The following is a 17,627-nucleotide window of genomic DNA, read 5'->3' as shown; positions in this document are numbered from 1 at the left end:
GTCCATAATTTGTCCAACAACCGAAAATGTCATGTTTCAATGTAGTCTTGTAATGCCCTTAAAGTGCATCCCGTATGTGAATTGATTGAATTCGCAAATAAACTAACTAACCAATGTGGCATTTAATGAGCGAAGCGGAAGAATGAAGGCACTTTCATTTGATATCTCACACGAAATGTGTGCATTCGCTGAACTGCCGCTAAGTTCAGTTCGTCAATTGGTGTTGGGTGAGCGTGAGAGAGTGAACGGGCTTAGCGAAACATTTCCATCATATTCGGTTTTTTATTTCACTCAATCGAAAGCCATATATCGCCTTTATAACCACACACTGGATGCAATTTAACGAAAATTGAACGTGAAATAAAATAATATTCATTAATTTCTATTGGCGATGCTATTTCTGGTGCCTGCAAAGTGTCGGCACACACACACACACACACACAGAGAGAGAGAGAGAGAGAGAGAGAGAGAGAGAGAGAGAGAGAGAGAGCACGCGGTAAATATGACTATTTTGTGTGAGAGCGTGAGTGAGGGAAGACTCGGCAATAAGGCATGAAAACTGCATTTCAATGGCAATGGACTGCAATAAATTATCAAATAATAATAAATGAAGATAAGAAAAGCCCGCAGCTCGCTCTCTTCCACTGTGCACATATTGAATGTGAACAATAACCGCACACAGCCACACATATAGTACAGAAGACATGAGAGAGGGAGAGAGAGAGAGAGACAGAGAGAGAGAGAGAGAGCCGAGTTGATGACGATGTTGCGATGATTATGTGGATAATGAACATATTGGATTATGAGATGGGGGTTGACTCTGCGAAGCTGGTTGCAAGTATGTTTTCTCTCTCTCTCTCTCTCTCTCTCATCTGCAACACGGAAAGAAACACGCAGCCAGTGAGGAATGAAAAAAATGAACAAAAGCAAAATGCAGCAGATGACACATTGGCAAGGCTTAGCACACGAACACACATACACGAAAAAAACACATTTTTTCCGGATAAATTATTTCTAATTTTTGCCTTTAAATTGATGATTAGAAAAAAAACGACGACGACGAGGGGAAACGGATGGTCGTTTTTTGTTTCTAACCGATCGGTTTTTTTTGTTGGTGGAAAAAATTGCGCGCGCATTTTCACATCAACATTTAATTGGACATAAAAATAAGTGAATGGAATGCTGGTTACGTGCAAAATGCACATTTTGGTCAACGATGATCACGCACTGCCGCTTGCGCCTCGTTCATTGTTGCGCATTTTATGTGTTGTTGCTTATTTTCGTAACGGGAAAAAGTTGGAATAGCGAAAAGAAGCGAATAACCAATCGACGATAGTGGAACATGTTGTCGCGTTCACTGTTTTGGGGTGTCTGTGTGTGAGTGTGTGTGAAAAGAAGGTGCACGGTGTTGTGAAAATGTGCAACTACAATGAAAGTGCAACGAGACCGCTGTTGTTCATCTGCTTTCTCTTTGTTTTCATTCATTACCATATGGCCATTGAAATTTACTAGCCCATTTTCAAACGTCTTTCGACACCGCCATTAATGCGGCTGCTTTCTTTTTCCGTTTCGCTTTTTATTTCCTTAATTCGCTCTCTCGCAATGCAACAAATATTTGCGCCAAATGCAATGATGGGAAAAAAAAAGCAAAAAAAAAAACGTTACACAACCTGTACACTCCAGCTGGACGTCTCTTGCTGGTTCTCACTTTAATGCACCCGTATTCGAAAAGAAACGATTTGCCGAAATTTTCGTCGAGTCATCCGTCAATTACGTAAAATGCCGTCTGACGATGTGATGTGATAGTTTCAAGAGCCAAAATCATACTCAAATATGTTATTTTAGGCATAAATGCATCTTATGCACGTTTCTAAAATGGATTCGAATGCAACATTTTTTGACCGCTTGAGTGCAACATGTTTGTCAGTCATTGAAATTTGTTTTTTTTTTCGATTCTCGTTTTTTCTGGTTAATGTCATCGAAATACGAAGTCGTGCAAGAAGAAATTCCTTCAGAAATTCGCTTTTTCTTCTGGAATAATAATAAATAATTGATAAAGCCACAAAAATGACGTGGAAACATTTTAAATTTATTCAGAATGTGTTTTTAGCCACTGAACTCAATGATATCTTGAGGCTGGATTAACTTTGATTTCCCCTATACTATAGGGTCTATAGATGTGTGAATCTATTGAAAATATCAACGCAAGCAATATAGACTTTCAAAGTTAATTTATTGGACCATAATTTTCAACAATATTGAATAGAAAGCCAAAAAAGCTCGAATGAAAATCAAAAATATTTTTGTCATGTGCACCTGAACTCTTGGTGAATGAATTGAGAGTCACAAAAAAAAAACTGCAGACAATTGCGATCAATTGAGACAGTACTGAATTTAACGCTACATTTGTTACATAGTGGCTGAAAAAATGTGAAATCAAGAAAAACTATGGATCATTTGTGAAAACCTGCGTAAACTTTCGAACCGATTTAGAATCCATTTTTGCTCTTGCCATATATTATATTGTGGCAATTACATATCCCCTGGTAATTAACTTCGCCCACCTTTAAATCCTTTGTTTCGGCATTCTGCAGAACAAGAGTCATGATTGGAAACCTTGGCTGTAAAATTTCGAAATAAGAATTTGCTACCACTATAAACGTCAGCGATCAACATCAACAGAGACACTATAGCACATAGCATTAAACGCACTATTGCTTCACTCTTTGTACACACTTTGACATCACTTATGCTTTGGCGCGCGTCGTACGTTTTTCAAACGTTTATGTTTGATTCAAGTATTTCACCGATTTCACCGAATTTTCTTACTCAATATCAATATATTCATTCTTACTTGGAAGTTTTTTTTTATTGCAATGATGTTTTAAAATATATTTTGTCGAGAAGTTTTTTTTTTCAATTTCCAAAATTAAATGAAATTAAAACACATAGCATGAAACGTATTCATAGTAGAAATGCATATATATTAGTTTGTACTTATTCATTATAATGTATTTAGATAGGACGCTAGCGCGGCCTGAGAATTTGCTAAGTTATGGTCTGGCATAGGTGATGAGCTTCCAAATGAAAATAATGTCAATACCATCACGGCAAACGAACTAAATACTTTGAAATTCATTTTGTTAATCGAACCGAATCTAATCGAAAATGAATTGCTTTTCTTCTAAACCTTTTGAGACAAGCTCTGTTCGTTTGTTGTGAACGATACTTGGTCTTTTATACCCATAATATGCGACAATCAAAAGAATTAAGTGTGCTAATGAGTGGAACAAATCAAATTGGTGAATTCTAAATTGGTGCATTTCTAATTTTAATTAAATTCCCGTCTTCCTTAATTACTACATTCATATAGTTAAAAACTCAACCATGCATAATGGAACGTATCTAACTAGCTACAATATGAATTCTCCTGTTTCTTATCACAGTTGCTCGGATTATAATGAACCCAAAATGGCTAAAATATGCAAAGATATGTGTTTTTTACTCATTGAAATTTGTTTTTATTCATTTTTCTTCTTCTGGCTCTTGGCAAGAACTTCTTGTCATCAAAATGTTGAAATCGCGCAAGATGAAATTGATAGTTTGTTCAGAAGTTCGCTTTTTGAATTGCATTAAAAAAAAAATCGATGAATAGAATAAAAACGAAAAAAATGCATGGCAAAATATCTTGTTATACACTTGTGCATCGTCTATCCCTTTTAATGAAAAATTTATATCTGATAATTGATCCTTTGTTGTTGAAATGCCCACAGAATTGACCGTTTAAATATCATAAAAATTGCTTTATTCGTTTGGGTTCGAAGGCGTGCGTGGTGCTCACGGATGTTGATCGCATTCCAATTTTCCGCTCCCGTTCGCAGGTCTTTGGCACACACATTTCCCGTTAATACATACGCCTCCCTTGCATCCTGCAATCATGCATCCTATATTACAAACAGCATTCATGCATAATTCGGCTGTAAAATTGAAAAAAAAACGTAAAAATATTTTTAAATAAGAATTTGAAACATTTTCCTTGTTAACTTACTTTCCGTCTGAGGTGATGAGCTTCCAAATGAAAACAATGCCAATACCACCACGGCATACAAAGTAAATACTTTGGAATTCATTTTCTTAATCAAACCGCATCTATTCGAAAATGAATTGGTTTTCTTCGAAGCCTTTAGAGACCAGCTCTGTTTGTTGTTGTGACCGATGCTTGGTGTTTTACACTATGCGACAATTCAATGTGCCAAAATTAGTGGAACAAATCAATGCTAGAATTTCGAATTGCTTGTAGAATTTCCATAGGTTTTTTTTCTGGAATCAAGTTCATTCTAAATTGGCGAATTTTAAATTGGTGCATTTCTAATTTTAATTATATTCCCGTCTTCTGTAATTACTACATTTATGTAATTGAAAGCCATGCATAATGGAACGTGTCTAACTAGCTACAATATGAATTGTGCTGTTTCCTAACGCAGTCAATCAGATTATTATGATAAACCCGAAGTAGCAAAGAAGAAGTATATTAGTTAGAGCTGCACATGATAATTAATTCAGATAATCAACATTTCAGCATGTCCTCGGTGTGACAGGTGTGCATTGACCAGCGATAATCTGCGCTTGTCTTCAAAAAAAAGTTCAACAATGATTGTCTTCAAAAGAAATTTTTGTCAAAAGAATGGTTGTCTTTGAAGAACAATCCATAACAAAACACGCTTTATCTATTGGGTGTAGAAATAAGTTTTGAGGGATTTTTGCCAGATGGCGGAACTTGTATTATATCGCATCTGGCCATACTGTAACTATATTCACGTCGAAGCCACGTCAAGTGACACTAGTTTTCAGTATGTGTCAAATTGCCAAAGTGTAAACAACATAATTTTTTTCGCCTTCAATCATGTCAACATACGTGCCAAAAAAACAGCATTTGCGGGAAGTTTTACTTTTCCTCTATAATTCGAAGAAAAAGCGGATATCCTTGCATCAAGTGTGCACTAATAATGAAGATTGAACCATTCTCGATAGAGTCAAGCAGAAAAAACCATTCTTAGATCGCTGCTCCTTGTCACTATAGAGGGCGCTGTAAGTTCATCACTAAAAAATGCATTTTTTCCATTTTTGGGGGCTGGAGGGGGGGAAGGGGTGGCGTAAATTTATCAAAATAATAGAATTACTCGTTCCTAATAATAATCAATCGGCATATATCAATTATTGACAGCAGAACCACAAAAATTTGACCCATGACACATCGTTTTTTCGCGAAAAATGGTTCAGTGACATTTCATAGAACAAATCAAATATTTCTAAGGACGGCTTCGGACGGGACCGGCTTGGTCAGCCCGCGAACTCTCCAGACCTTGCTCCTTCTGACTACTACCTTTTCCGTTCGATGCAAATGGCCCTGTCCGAAGTACGCTTTCGAAATGTTGAAGAAGTGCAAAAATGGGTTGATGACTACATAACCTCACAAGACGAGGACTTCTTCAAACGAGGAATCCACAAGTTGCCCGGTAGATGGCTAGAGGTCATAGCTAACGATGGCCAATACATTGGTTAATGTACTCATTCATTTTATTTTGAAATAAATGTATCTTTTCATAAAAAAATCCCTCAAAACTTATTTCTACACCCAATAGTACTAAAAATGCGTATTGTTTGGTGATCGAATGTGTAATTAGAATAACTTCATTCAAAATATATGAATAAATAATTACAACATGAATCTGGTTCAATTCTTTTGACAAATCAAGGGCTTAATTTCTTTCATCCACGATAATTGCATCCCATCCCTTTGACGTGAAAACTACCTTCAAATACTAAAATTACTGCTGAATTCGATATAGTTACAAAAGAGAAAAAAACAAACCGATCAAAATAATCATTGCATTGGTCAGAAATGCCCAAACAGAAACATGTTCTATCAAATGGTCAGTGAATTCTATGACGATGCATCATTTATACTCTATTCAAGTCCATCAAGAAACCGCAATTCAAACAAAGAAATGATTTTTTCCATTGCTTAAATTCAATTCTTTGAATCGTCTCATAACAAACGTGATAAAAACAAATTCGACGCATTTCATGACAATGCATCGTGAACGCGAAAACAACACCCGAAAAAAACATGCTTATCTCGATGTGGCACTTAAGATGTCACAACGCATGTGTTTGTGTGTGTGTGTGTGTGTGTGCGTCTTGCAATGCAAAAGAAACCACAAAAAGCAAACAAGATAAACAATGCATAGAGAAAGGTTTTAATTTAGAATGTTTTTGAATCCGATTTATTATAATAATTCATGGTGTGTGTGTTTTTTCCTCAATGCGAACGAAATCGTATCGCAACGAATTCGGAGAATCGCTTGAAAAACAAAAACACACAGTGAGAGAAGTGAAAAAAAAAACAACCAAAAATGTTCAAGCCGAGAGAGCATTCAAAATGATATTAATTTGTACCGAAATAATCGTGGAATAGACAAAATCGACGATATGAATGCTAAAAAGGCATTTGAAAATTGGGCAATGTACTGTGCGATTGCATTGAGCGTGAGAGCGAGCGAGCGAGAGATCGTTCTTGTTGCACTTATGCCGGTTTCGATTGTGTGGGTTTGCGTGACTGCTGCATTGAAATGCTCTCTATCTTTCTCTATGTATGTTCTAAGTCTTCTTTTGCTTTCTTGCTCGCGCTGTGCCTCTAATGTTCGAATGCATTTGTTATTTGTACAGTGCGTCGCAGGGCGTTGTCTCATCATTATGTTGGCCTTGAATTTTTTTCGAGTTTCTTCTATTTTTGGTCTATGCATAAAATTCTTATTCATTTTATTTCGTCTCTCGCACTCTCCGTCCGTGTATTCGTTCGCTACATATTCCGTAGTATGGAACTTCTAATGGGTCCCAAGTCCAATTTTCTGTGCATTGTACGTGCCTTTGACTGTGTGAGTGTGTGCGTATGTTCAAGCCGCGCTAATGCAAACGCATAATTTTATTTATGCATCCGCCGCATGATTATGTGAAACATACGCGTAAATGGTTGCTTATGCGTACAACAACATCGCGTATTTCAAGTCAGTCATGCCAACCCGAACCAGAACACAAAAACGTAATGGCGAACGTGCATCTTCAAATGAGACCTGCCGACATATGTCGTTTAAAAAGCGCATTTTTTTCCCTGACTCTAAATATGCATCAAACAAAAATCTCGATTTGGTAAAATGAGGAAAATGTTTCAACGCATCTTCGTTCGTTTCAATGATGAAGAAGAAGAAGAAGAAAAAAAAGCGATAAAAAAACGGGTTGTTTCTTGGTTCAACTCTCCCATTTGCACGGTGATTAGATGCAGACAGGTTCCTCTGCGCGCGTAAGAGAGAGACAGAATTTTCTTCCCAAATGTGAGATCGATCGTTGTTTCCATCTCTCGATGAATATTATCATCATTAAATGCATTATATATGGCATTAGTTACACATTTTCAAACGTCATTTGACCGTATGAGACGCGTACACATCCTTCGCAGCCGCTGCAGCATCATTAACGAAGCAAGAGATGAGAAAGGAGTGGATTGGACGAAAGATGCAACAATAGACAAGAAACACGCGCATCAAGACGGTCAGTCATTTCTTATTCCCCCTTTTTTTGTGCCTATTTTCACATTCACGCGATACTCTTTACGATCATATTTTCATATTCAAATAAGCGCGTGTGTGTTGGTGCATAGTTTCTTTTATGTAATTGCATCCACACACCAATTTTGCTTTTTCCTCTCGCTCTCCATCTCTGTTTACAAGATTCCTTTTTTATCGCATTTTTATGTGTTGTTTTTGTTTTTTTTTTTCATTCCCGATCGCAGACAGATATAAACATAAACCATTCTTTGTTCATCCGCATTTAGATCTTTCGTTTCGTTGCATTGTTCGCTTTCGTCGGGTGTGTATGTGTGTGTGGAAAATTCAACCTGAGCCTCGTACAACGCACAACCCTTTGTTATGCACTTCGGCAACGATCACAATGGTACACACACAGACATTGACCTGCACATTAAATAAATGCGCGCTTGTTTTGAACTCAAATTACATTACGCATGTTTATGGCAAGTGGATGCATCTTCTATCTAATGGAATGGCATCGAAAAGTCGTCGGGAATTGTAAAAGATTAGTTGAGTATATGAGACTTTATGTATTTTTAGCGTTGAGAACTGATCATTAATCTTATTAAAGGTTGAGAGTCTCAACTTGAAGCATGGGTTCAGATTTTGGGGACACTTTCAGAAACAATATGAAAATACTGTTCTCAATTTTAAGGAAAAAACATGATAGCAAAATCATGGGTTTTAATATTAAAACGGGTCTTTTAAAGTATTTTTATGATGGTTTTTTAATCGTTTCTCTTTTTTTTGCGTGCAGTGAAAAAATTCGAAACAATACTCCACTATTCTTTCCTCACTCACCACTCTTTCCCGTTGAACTTTCAAATTCTTTGCCATTTCTTGCCATTTTTCGCCAGTTCTTGCCAATTTGAACAAAAAAATAATGAAAGTTTCATTGAAAAATATAATAAAATCATATGAAACCCTTTTTCGTTCACTCTAATGGCAGAACTGATACAAACGAGTCCATATGGCAGTCAGTGTGAAAGAGAGAGAAGACGAAGTTTGACAGTGCCAACAATCGAGTTTGAAGTTACATCAATAATAATTGATGATCAAATTTTAAATTAATTGAATGCAAATTAATTTAAATTTTTCAACGTTTCTGGCTAAATTTAGTTTGTTTCAAATATTCTTGGTTAATCTTCTTTAAATTATGTCGAATTTTTAAGTCGTTTTGAAAAATTATAATTTTTTAAAGGAAGAAAAATGAACAAAACATCAGCAAATTAATTAGCAATTCATTGTATAAAGACGTTGAACTTACACAAGTACCACGACCTCCTGAGAATGTGTTAAGAACTGCGATCGCATTCCACTGACATTCGTCCAAGCGACTTCAACACATTTATCGGCAAATAAAGCAAACAAAGCGAAACGCATCTACGTGGAATGCTTCTGCTGAAGCAAATTTGACGCTTAAACCAAAAGAAGAACTAGAAAATGAAGACAAAACATGCCGAAGAAAAATGCATCAGCCAAAGCGGTGAATGGGTCGACGACCGTTGACGATAAAGTGAGAAAAGGCTAGAAATACGTGTGTAAATATTTCAAATTAATAGATGTTTGTTTTGTTAGTGTGAATCTAGGAATATCGGCAACTTGAGCGCTTCAACATTTTTTTGAGACCTCCATCATTTCTATTTACCTTCGGCATCAGATTCACAATATGAAAAAAATACTAGAGAGAGAGACAGAGAGAGAGAGAAAGAGAGAAAAACAAATTACCATTGAATTGGACGTAGCGAACTGATTTGGCTCGAAAGATTTCCGAATGACCTATTTCTATCTTGAGTTTCATCTTTTCTTCTTCATTTATTTTGTTTTTGTCGTCGTCGTCGTCGTTTGCCAGTTTTGGTCACATTCGTTATTTATTCATACCATTTGAGTGTGCTTTAATATGCATGCATTCAACAGAAACGACAATGGATTTGTCGAATTCTAACGGTATTCATGCACTTTCACAACACACCGCGTGCATCCAAACAAACTAAATAATTTGCTTAGATAGACACGATGTGTTTGTGGGATTCATTTCGGTTTCGGTCTTTCTGCTTTGGTACATCGTTTCTCTCAATTTGTCAGTGCCACACATTGTAAAACCGGTTGGAAAGAAAAACCGATGTGGTCCACATTCAAGCAAATGTGACGCATTTTTTTCGGTTATTGCACGTGCGGCTTCAACCGAGCAGCAGAATTATGATTCTATGGAAAATGCCATCAATAATTGATTTGACCAAATTTTTCCCTTTATTACACCTTTTTTGATTGTAACCCGCGAGCTTTGCGTTCGATAATTGGTTGATCATTTGGAGAGGCAGACAGAAAGAGCCACAGAGATAAAGTTTTGCCATGAACCAGTTTTCCATTTTATTGAGGAAATTCGGAACATATTTCGTTGCTTTTTTATTAGCTATTTATATCATGGATATTGAATGCACATAAAATTATACCCGAAAATCAAGCGTATATATTATTTAATCATATTAAATGTTATTCGAAGAGTTTTTTCACGGGCTTTATGTGCATTCAAATGCGACCGGCTTATCACAAATGATTGAAACGTACGACGTGAAGTGATGTTGCAAATGATTTTTGGATTTTTCAGTTCGAACTATGCTTTTGAGATTCAATGAAACTAGCTGATTTCAACGTGCCATTTAAAATGCCAAAATTTAGAGACGCATAAATAGTTTCTGCGAAGAAAAGCACGGCGAATGACACTATTTGCTAATGTACGAAAAATAGAAAAAATTAGAAAAAAAAATAGAAAAAAAATAGGAAACTAAAGACGTCATTTTTTAGTTTGTTTTCACACATATTATTTCACATTAGCATGTGAAAACTTTTCATCATAGCTAATTTTGATATTTTTTTCTTCTAGTTTTTCAATACACATTAGCACACATATTATTACGTGCATTAGTACTAGTCAATCATTTGCCAAAACTTTGTGATATGAATTCAAATACGTTCGCAATATGAACTATGAAATTTGTCATAAAATTTAAATAGCCGCTTTAGTAGCGTTCATATGCCGCTTGAATCGCTACCATCGCCGCAAACAAATCCGTTATGAATCTGACTTTTTTTTTTAATAAAAAACATTTTCGAATAAAAAAAAGGTAAAATAAAATGTATGTATATTCAATTTGCCGGCTATGTCAGATTCCAGGGTTGAGATATGTTCATATCAATTGTAATTTGGGTGTCCTTCAGTGTCCCAAAGTTGAATACAAACTGTACCAGGTCGGTTTTCTCATAATTTGAGGTTCAATTTTTGAGCCATTTCAATTTACCGCACATATGAAATAAAAGGACAACCATTGATTCTGTTGGACTTTTCATGCTTTATCATAACTGAACATGCTTTATCACCCTGAAGTTTACTTTGAGAAAAACACTTTCAGACTTAAAAAATCTTGACAGGAATTCAGTAAAAAGCAATTCTTAAAAGTTTAGAGTTGACATAAAAAGGTAAAATTTTGATAATGATAATAAATAGTGCTACGTATGGTTGTAGGTTAGTAAAGTCATACCATTGTAAAGGACACTTTAAGGACAGATTGCTCATTCCATCTGCGAGTCAATTCCAAGAAAAAAAAATCCACCTATTGGTAGAGTGAGAATGCAAGATCGAACAAAAATAATTGTAAATTTAATTTCTCAACACACAGTTTATAAAAAAAAATTATTTGCATCAATAAAACTTAGAAGAACAAAAATTATTCTACTGCAAACGATTCCCATTTGAAGTTTGAAACTTCGAAACTAAAAGCGACATCTAACGAAAATCCGTTACAACATTCGCCATATTGACAAGTGACAAGTGTGTTGTTGTTTCAAATTTCAAGTGGGAATCGTTTGCAGTGAAATAATTGTAGTTTTCCTAAGTTTTATTGATGCAAATAAAATATTTTTTTATAAACTGTGTGTTGAGAAAATGAATTTACAACATTTTTCTACATTTTTTTTATTATAAAATATTTTTGAATTATTTTGTTTTGAAAAAAGTCAGATTCATAACGGTTTTGTTTGAAGCGCTGAAAGCACTGAGAACTTTTTTTTTTGGTTCAATATCAATCGACTAAAACGATACCTAGCGGATATGCTAGCCCTTTAATTTTTATGATAAAGTTTGCAATGGCCTTTCAAACAAATTTTTTTTTTTAGCTTTGATTATATCGCTCTATGAACGGTTTGAATTATTTTCATGGTGACTTCAATTTCAATTTTATTCAAGACAATTTTTCATTGAAAAGAAGTGTAACAATATTCCGCAGTAATGGAGAGATAATGCAATGCTTGAAAAATTTAAAGATTTCATTCGAACAGAGTACTTTTTCAAAGACAATATTGTTTTTAGGGCTGCTGCTTCCGAAGAATTTCACCTAAAAATCGCATTTCTACACCGACATTAGCAATTATCAATAAATTTACCGTATTTTACGCATCAACCTGCGTATTCATTATTTAATAAGCAAAGGATAATAATAATAATAATATAATTTAAATCAACCTGCTTTCTCTTATTACATCTCCGCGTTACCACACATTCAACAGAGATGATCATGTTTTTGTTTTCCAATATCGCTCTTTCATCCGCAGCATGTCAATTCATTTACAAAAATTGATATTTTCTTTAATTTCAATCAAAACGATACCATAATGTTCTCAAGAGTCAAACAGGAGCACATAATGAAAAAAAAAGTTGGATCAAAGTAAGAGTAATCATGGTATTAACAAACATATCTAAGTAATAGTTGGTAAATAAAGTAAATTATTATCTGTATAAAAACAGTTTTCCGAACATTGAGAACTGGCAAAGAGAATTATAGAGTAAAATTTTAATTATAAATATCAGGCGTGTAATTCGAATGAAAATTTGTTTGGCAAAGAAATTAGTTCAATCGAATGTGAAATGATAGGTTTGTGTCGTCAATTAAGATCGCAAGGAGAAAAAAAAATATTGCCTAGTTATTTTTCTCGAAGGAGGAGAGGGACATGGAGGCATGACGCCGTCCAAAAATCTGGATGAGTATGATTTCAAAAATGTGAGGTAAATTTTGTTGTAAAACACCGTTGAATTGCGTCGATTTTGAATGTGATCGAATTGAGCCAAGGAGAAAAAAAAAAATAGAAATATCGAGAAACTATTCTGGGTGACCGAATAAAATCTGTGAATAATTAATGAGTGTGTAGCGAATTGCTCACGCATGCAAAGGGAAAGTGGTTGGCCGGAAATCCAAGCCAACCATCCGTTCGATATATTCTATTGGAACGCATGGTTTTCAGATCAATCAAAATACCGCGGAATACTTAATGCGGTGATTGTTAAATTTTTTAGTAAGTCAATTTGTTGTTGTTGTTGTTTCGAGAGAGGGAACGTTATGTTCGGTGCTCAAAAGAAATTCAGGAATTCATTAATTCACTTTGGAGAAGTGGAGTTTTTCATTTCACTTTCAGGTGTATTACATTTTCAGAAGAGAAAAAAAAACACGGACCATTCGGATGGAGGCGTTCGCATGTGCTATTTACAATTGACAAACATTTTCGGTGCTTTTCCTTTCATTTTCTCGGCAGAGAGAGAGAGAGAGGGAGAGACTAATCCCCTTCAATACGTTGGCTATGGATAATCTATGGGATTGTTCGAATTTTTCATTAAATATCCTTTCATGAAACTACTTATTTTTGTGTTTGTCATCGTTGTTTCCCTATTGTTCTCATTAGTTATCCATGTTAATGATCTATTTCGATTGTCATTTGTCGCATACGCACATTAGGCATTATGCGTTCGAATTTCAACCGATTTAATTATACAATATCGACTTTTGTTCGAAAATGAAAAATTCAATCGGAAAATGATAGTATTCGTCGATGTTGACCTTTGATTTTGTCTTTGTTTGCCAGACGTTAAGCTTGGTGTTTCGCTTCCAATTGAAACAGGGACAATGTCCACGGAATGTGGATGGAGAAGGGGTAAGAATCAATTACTATTTTCAAAATTTCTGTTCGCATATGTGGATAGTGTTCGATATGTGCGTACGATTGCTGGTGATCTTTCGAGTGATACACATGCGTGTGTACACTGTACATGTGTGTGTTCTGTCCAAATGGAGTGAATCGGCCAAGCCAATCATGAAGCAAATTTATTCGCTGTCTTGTTTCCAATTTATTGTCAGTATCAAATCAATCGCACGATCCATAAAAGGCACAGAAACCAAACACACACACACACACACATACGGAGCACTACGCATGTTCACCATCCATCCTAAATATAGAGGATTTTATATTGTTTTTCACATATTCATATTAGATATGTCGATTGCCAATTAAATGACAAATAAAAACCAAACCGAAATTCATGCGTCCATTCTGAAAAGAATGTTTTTGTCGATAGTCATTAGCGATTCAAATGGAAAACATTTGGACAGAATCGGAACAAAGAGGAAGAGAGAGAGAGAGAGAGTGAGAGAAAATGAATACATGAAGCAATAAAACACATTGTCCATTATAATACAATCGAAATTCGATTTGTCCGAGAAAAACAAGAGAAGAAAACTTGGTCAAACTAAAAATGTTATATCCAGTTATGAGCTCATGACTCGGCGCTCGGATTTTTCGGTGGCACATCGTGTCTATCTCTTGCTTTTTGAGCATTGCTTAATAATTCATAACTAGGTATGACCAATTTCTCATGCAATCATTTTGCGTATTGATAAGCGTGTGCGTGTTCTATACACGCATATCAAAATGGCCATCAGCTCAAAGATAAACATATATACTTTAACTTGAAATGAAAAAAAAAAAATAACAACAGCAATTTTCGTTCCGAGCGATTCAAACAGAATTTTTTGAACGTATTTTTAGGAGTGACATTTAACCAGAACGAAATAAAACAACTATTGTACACATTTATCAGTCTATAACCGTTGTTTTCCGTATCGATTGCGTCGCAAAATATCATTTCAAAAGGCGAAAAACGAACGGACCGATTCGGGAAAGATAAATTCTAAAAAAAATTCAAATACAACTGAATTGAAGGAAAATTCGATTTTTTCCTCAAAAATTTTCTTCCATTTTATTCTTCTGCTAGTAACAACGGCTTTAAAATTTTATTCCATTTTGTGCTGACAATTTAAGAGACTCAGTTGTGAACATTCACAACTCACATCAACATTTAAATTTTGCTTTCAGTCTTTTCGCTAAAAAAAAAAATCGAATTTGATGAAAAATCGTCAATTGAGTCTAAGAATCTCTTTATTCGAATTGATTTAAATTTTTAATTTCAACATATACCTATCGTTTTTATCATCAGCATGAATTTGCGCATAATTTAAATATTCATAGGATTTTGGCCAAAAACAAATTTTTCGAATTTCATTGAAAAAAAAAATCAGCCAAATTCATTTAATTTGTCAATGTTTCATTAAATATTTCGTTGAATTAATAAAAATGCATTCAAAATATTATTCTCCATCATTCAAGAACGATAAAACGGCAAGTTGACGAGATAAATGCGTTCGGAATTGACTCAAAACTCTTTGCAAAGGATCTTCATAAAGAACCAATTAGGTAAAACTTACAATTTGAAAATTCAACCATAAATATGATTTCGAATATGAATCGTTTCGATATCATAATGATTCAGTAGATCATAAAAGAGTTTCAAATTTAGCTCTATTGTTTTTTTGATTTCTCTCATTTTCTCAAACGATTCAACTTATTTGATTTTCTAAAACGTTTCAATGGTGCTCACTCTGTCGTTCAAATGTATCAATCAAAGCTGTTGCTTCAGCCGTAGTATGCGTTTGAACTGTCAAGATGGCGTCACTAACATTTGTTCGTAATCACACCGTAGTGCTGTTCGTAAACAGCCTCGCATGTATTTTAAATTAGTAAACAACTGTCAACCAAATCTGACATTGTGGCAAGTGATTTCAAAAACAAAAGTCATTTAGCCGTATTCAACATTGTATGAGGATTTATTCACAGTTTTAATCGTCAAAAGATTTTTTTATCGCAAAATCGTATCTTTCTGGCGATTTTTATTTTGGGGACACACGAGAAAGTATTGAATGGTAAATGGTTATCAGTAAATCAATGAGTTGATTTACTGTGGTTATGAACAATTTCTGATAAAAAGTGAAGAAAAAAAACCAAAATGTAGCCCGTGTAATCGTGTGTTATGGGAATATAAAAGGTGAATTATAAACACTTGTGCTTTCAATTTTCAGAATGATGCGGAAAAATACGACAAAATTGTTAACCGATTTGCGGGCGTTGATGCGTCAATTGCCCAATAATGGAGGGGCAGTGAGTGCGTATATTATTCCAACGGATGATCCACATCAAAGTGAGTATATCAGTGAAACCGATGAGCGACGATCGTTCATTAGTGGATTCGATGGATCGGCTGGAACGGCAATTGTGACGCAAAAACAGGCGCTGCTGTGGACGGATGGACGGTATCATCAACAGGCTGAACAACAGCTCGATGAAAATTGGACGCTGATGAAAGATGGCCTCACCACAACACCCACCATGAGCAGCTGGCTATCAAATAACCTATCAGCTGGCGATCAAGTTGGCGTCGACGGAAATTTATTATCGTTTCGCGAATGGAACCCACTTTACACTGCACTTAGTGCAAATGGTATGGTTTTGTTGAGCAGCACAAATGGAATTCTTATCTTAAAATTGATTGAGACAATTATGACTCTGATTTTGATTGCGATAAACTTTCGTAAAAGAGTATTGTTTTCAATTTTATTTACTTAAAAAAATTTGCTGCTCTTTTCGCAATCGATAATTTTTACATGATTTTTCCATTCTTCTTCTTCTTTGTTCCATTTAAAAACGAAACATCATGTGACTATAGATATTCAACTGACTTCAATCGAACAAAATCTCGTCGATCTCATTTGGGAAGGACATCCGCCCAGACAATTTAAATCCATTATTAGTTTGGATTTGAGCATCACCGGGAAGAAAATTGGCGATGCCGTGCAGTTGATTCGAAAAGAAATGCGAGATAAACATGCGAATGTATTGGTTGTGACCGCTTTGGATGAAATCGCTTGTGAGTATTTATTGATGAACAGTTCAAAATTGCGTGTATTGGTGAATTTGACTTTCAGCCCATTTTTGGCTTTCGTCACTCGCGCTGTTATCATCCCCAACTTTGATCATTTTTTACCTTAATCAAAGCAATAATCATTTTTTATTAATTGAATCCATTTGAAATAGGGTTAATGAATTTGCGTGGATCGGACATCGATTACAATCCCGTGTTTTATAGTTATGTTGTACTAACACAAGACGAACTATATTTGTTTGTTGAAAAGAATCAACTGCCCGTCGGATATGAGGAGCATTTCAGGAAGAATAACGTCACGGTCATTGTGGATGAATACGAAAATGTGCAGACAATACTGAAAGATTTGATCAAAAAATCGACGGGAAAAGTGTGGATCAGTCCAACTTCATGCTATGCTTTGAGTGCATTGATTCCAGAGAAGAAGTTATTGCACGAAGTGTCGCCGGTTTGTGCAATGAAAGCGGTTAAGAATGCAGTTGAAGCGCAAGGCATAGTCGATTGCCACATTCGTGATGGAATTGCACTTTGCAAGTATTTTGCTTGGCTTGAAGATGCTCTCAACCGAGGAGAGAAGGTCGACGAAATTTCTGGAGCTACTAAATTGCAAGGATTCCGAGAGTAAGAACGATTGAAATTCATTTAAATTCACTTAATTAATTAATTAATTTTAAATTGTTGCATTTATTTTCTATAGAAAATTGCCGAAATTTGCTGGTCTTAGCTTCTCCACTATCAACGGCTCCGGTCCAAATGGTGCAATCATTCATTATCACCCAACACCCGAAACCAATCGACCAATTACACTGAATGAAATGTACCTATGTGATTCGGGCGCGCAGTTCCAGTAAGTCAATCGTTTTTTAATGGTTTAAACTCGA

General features: G+C 35.3%; 1 protein-coding gene across 1 annotated transcript; it reads left to right on the top strand.

The window, feature by feature from the left end:
• The first annotated feature begins 15,514 nt into the window (after positions 1–15,514).
• LOC129573534 (xaa-Pro aminopeptidase ApepP-like) lies at positions 15,515–17,597 on the top strand. The gene is made up of 5 exons (XM_055454143.1): positions 15,515–15,730; positions 15,887–16,305; positions 16,531–16,731; positions 16,899–17,367; positions 17,444–17,597. The coding sequence occupies exons 2-5, from the start codon at positions 15,888–15,890 to the stop codon at positions 17,595–17,597; spliced, it is 1,242 nt and encodes a 413-aa protein (XP_055310118.1). The 5' UTR covers positions 15,515–15,730; position 15,887.
• The last annotated feature ends 30 nt before the right edge of the window (positions 17,598–17,627 follow it).

The sequence above is a fragment of the Sitodiplosis mosellana genome, unplaced genomic scaffold (assembly GCF_009176505.1).
Source record: "Sitodiplosis mosellana isolate CC-2019 unplaced genomic scaffold, AAFC_SMos_1.0 Smas_scaffold_6099, whole genome shotgun sequence".
Lineage (NCBI taxonomy): Eukaryota > Metazoa > Arthropoda > Insecta > Diptera > Cecidomyiidae > Sitodiplosis > Sitodiplosis mosellana.
Note: the sequence above shows the minus strand (reverse complement) of the source record. Positions and strands in the feature narration are given on the sequence as shown.

Coding starts and splice junctions, on each gene's coding strand:
- LOC129573534 (XM_055454143.1), top strand. CDS start 15,888: ATGATGCGGAAAAATACGACAAAATTGTTAACCGATTTGCGGGCGTTG. Junction 16,732..16,898: donor CGCTTTGGATGAAATCGCTT/GTGAGTATTTAT, acceptor CATTTGAAATAG/GGTTAATGAATTTGCGTGGA. Junction 17,368..17,443: donor AAATTGCAAGGATTCCGAGA/GTAAGAACGATT, acceptor TATTTTCTATAG/AAAATTGCCGAAATTTGCTG.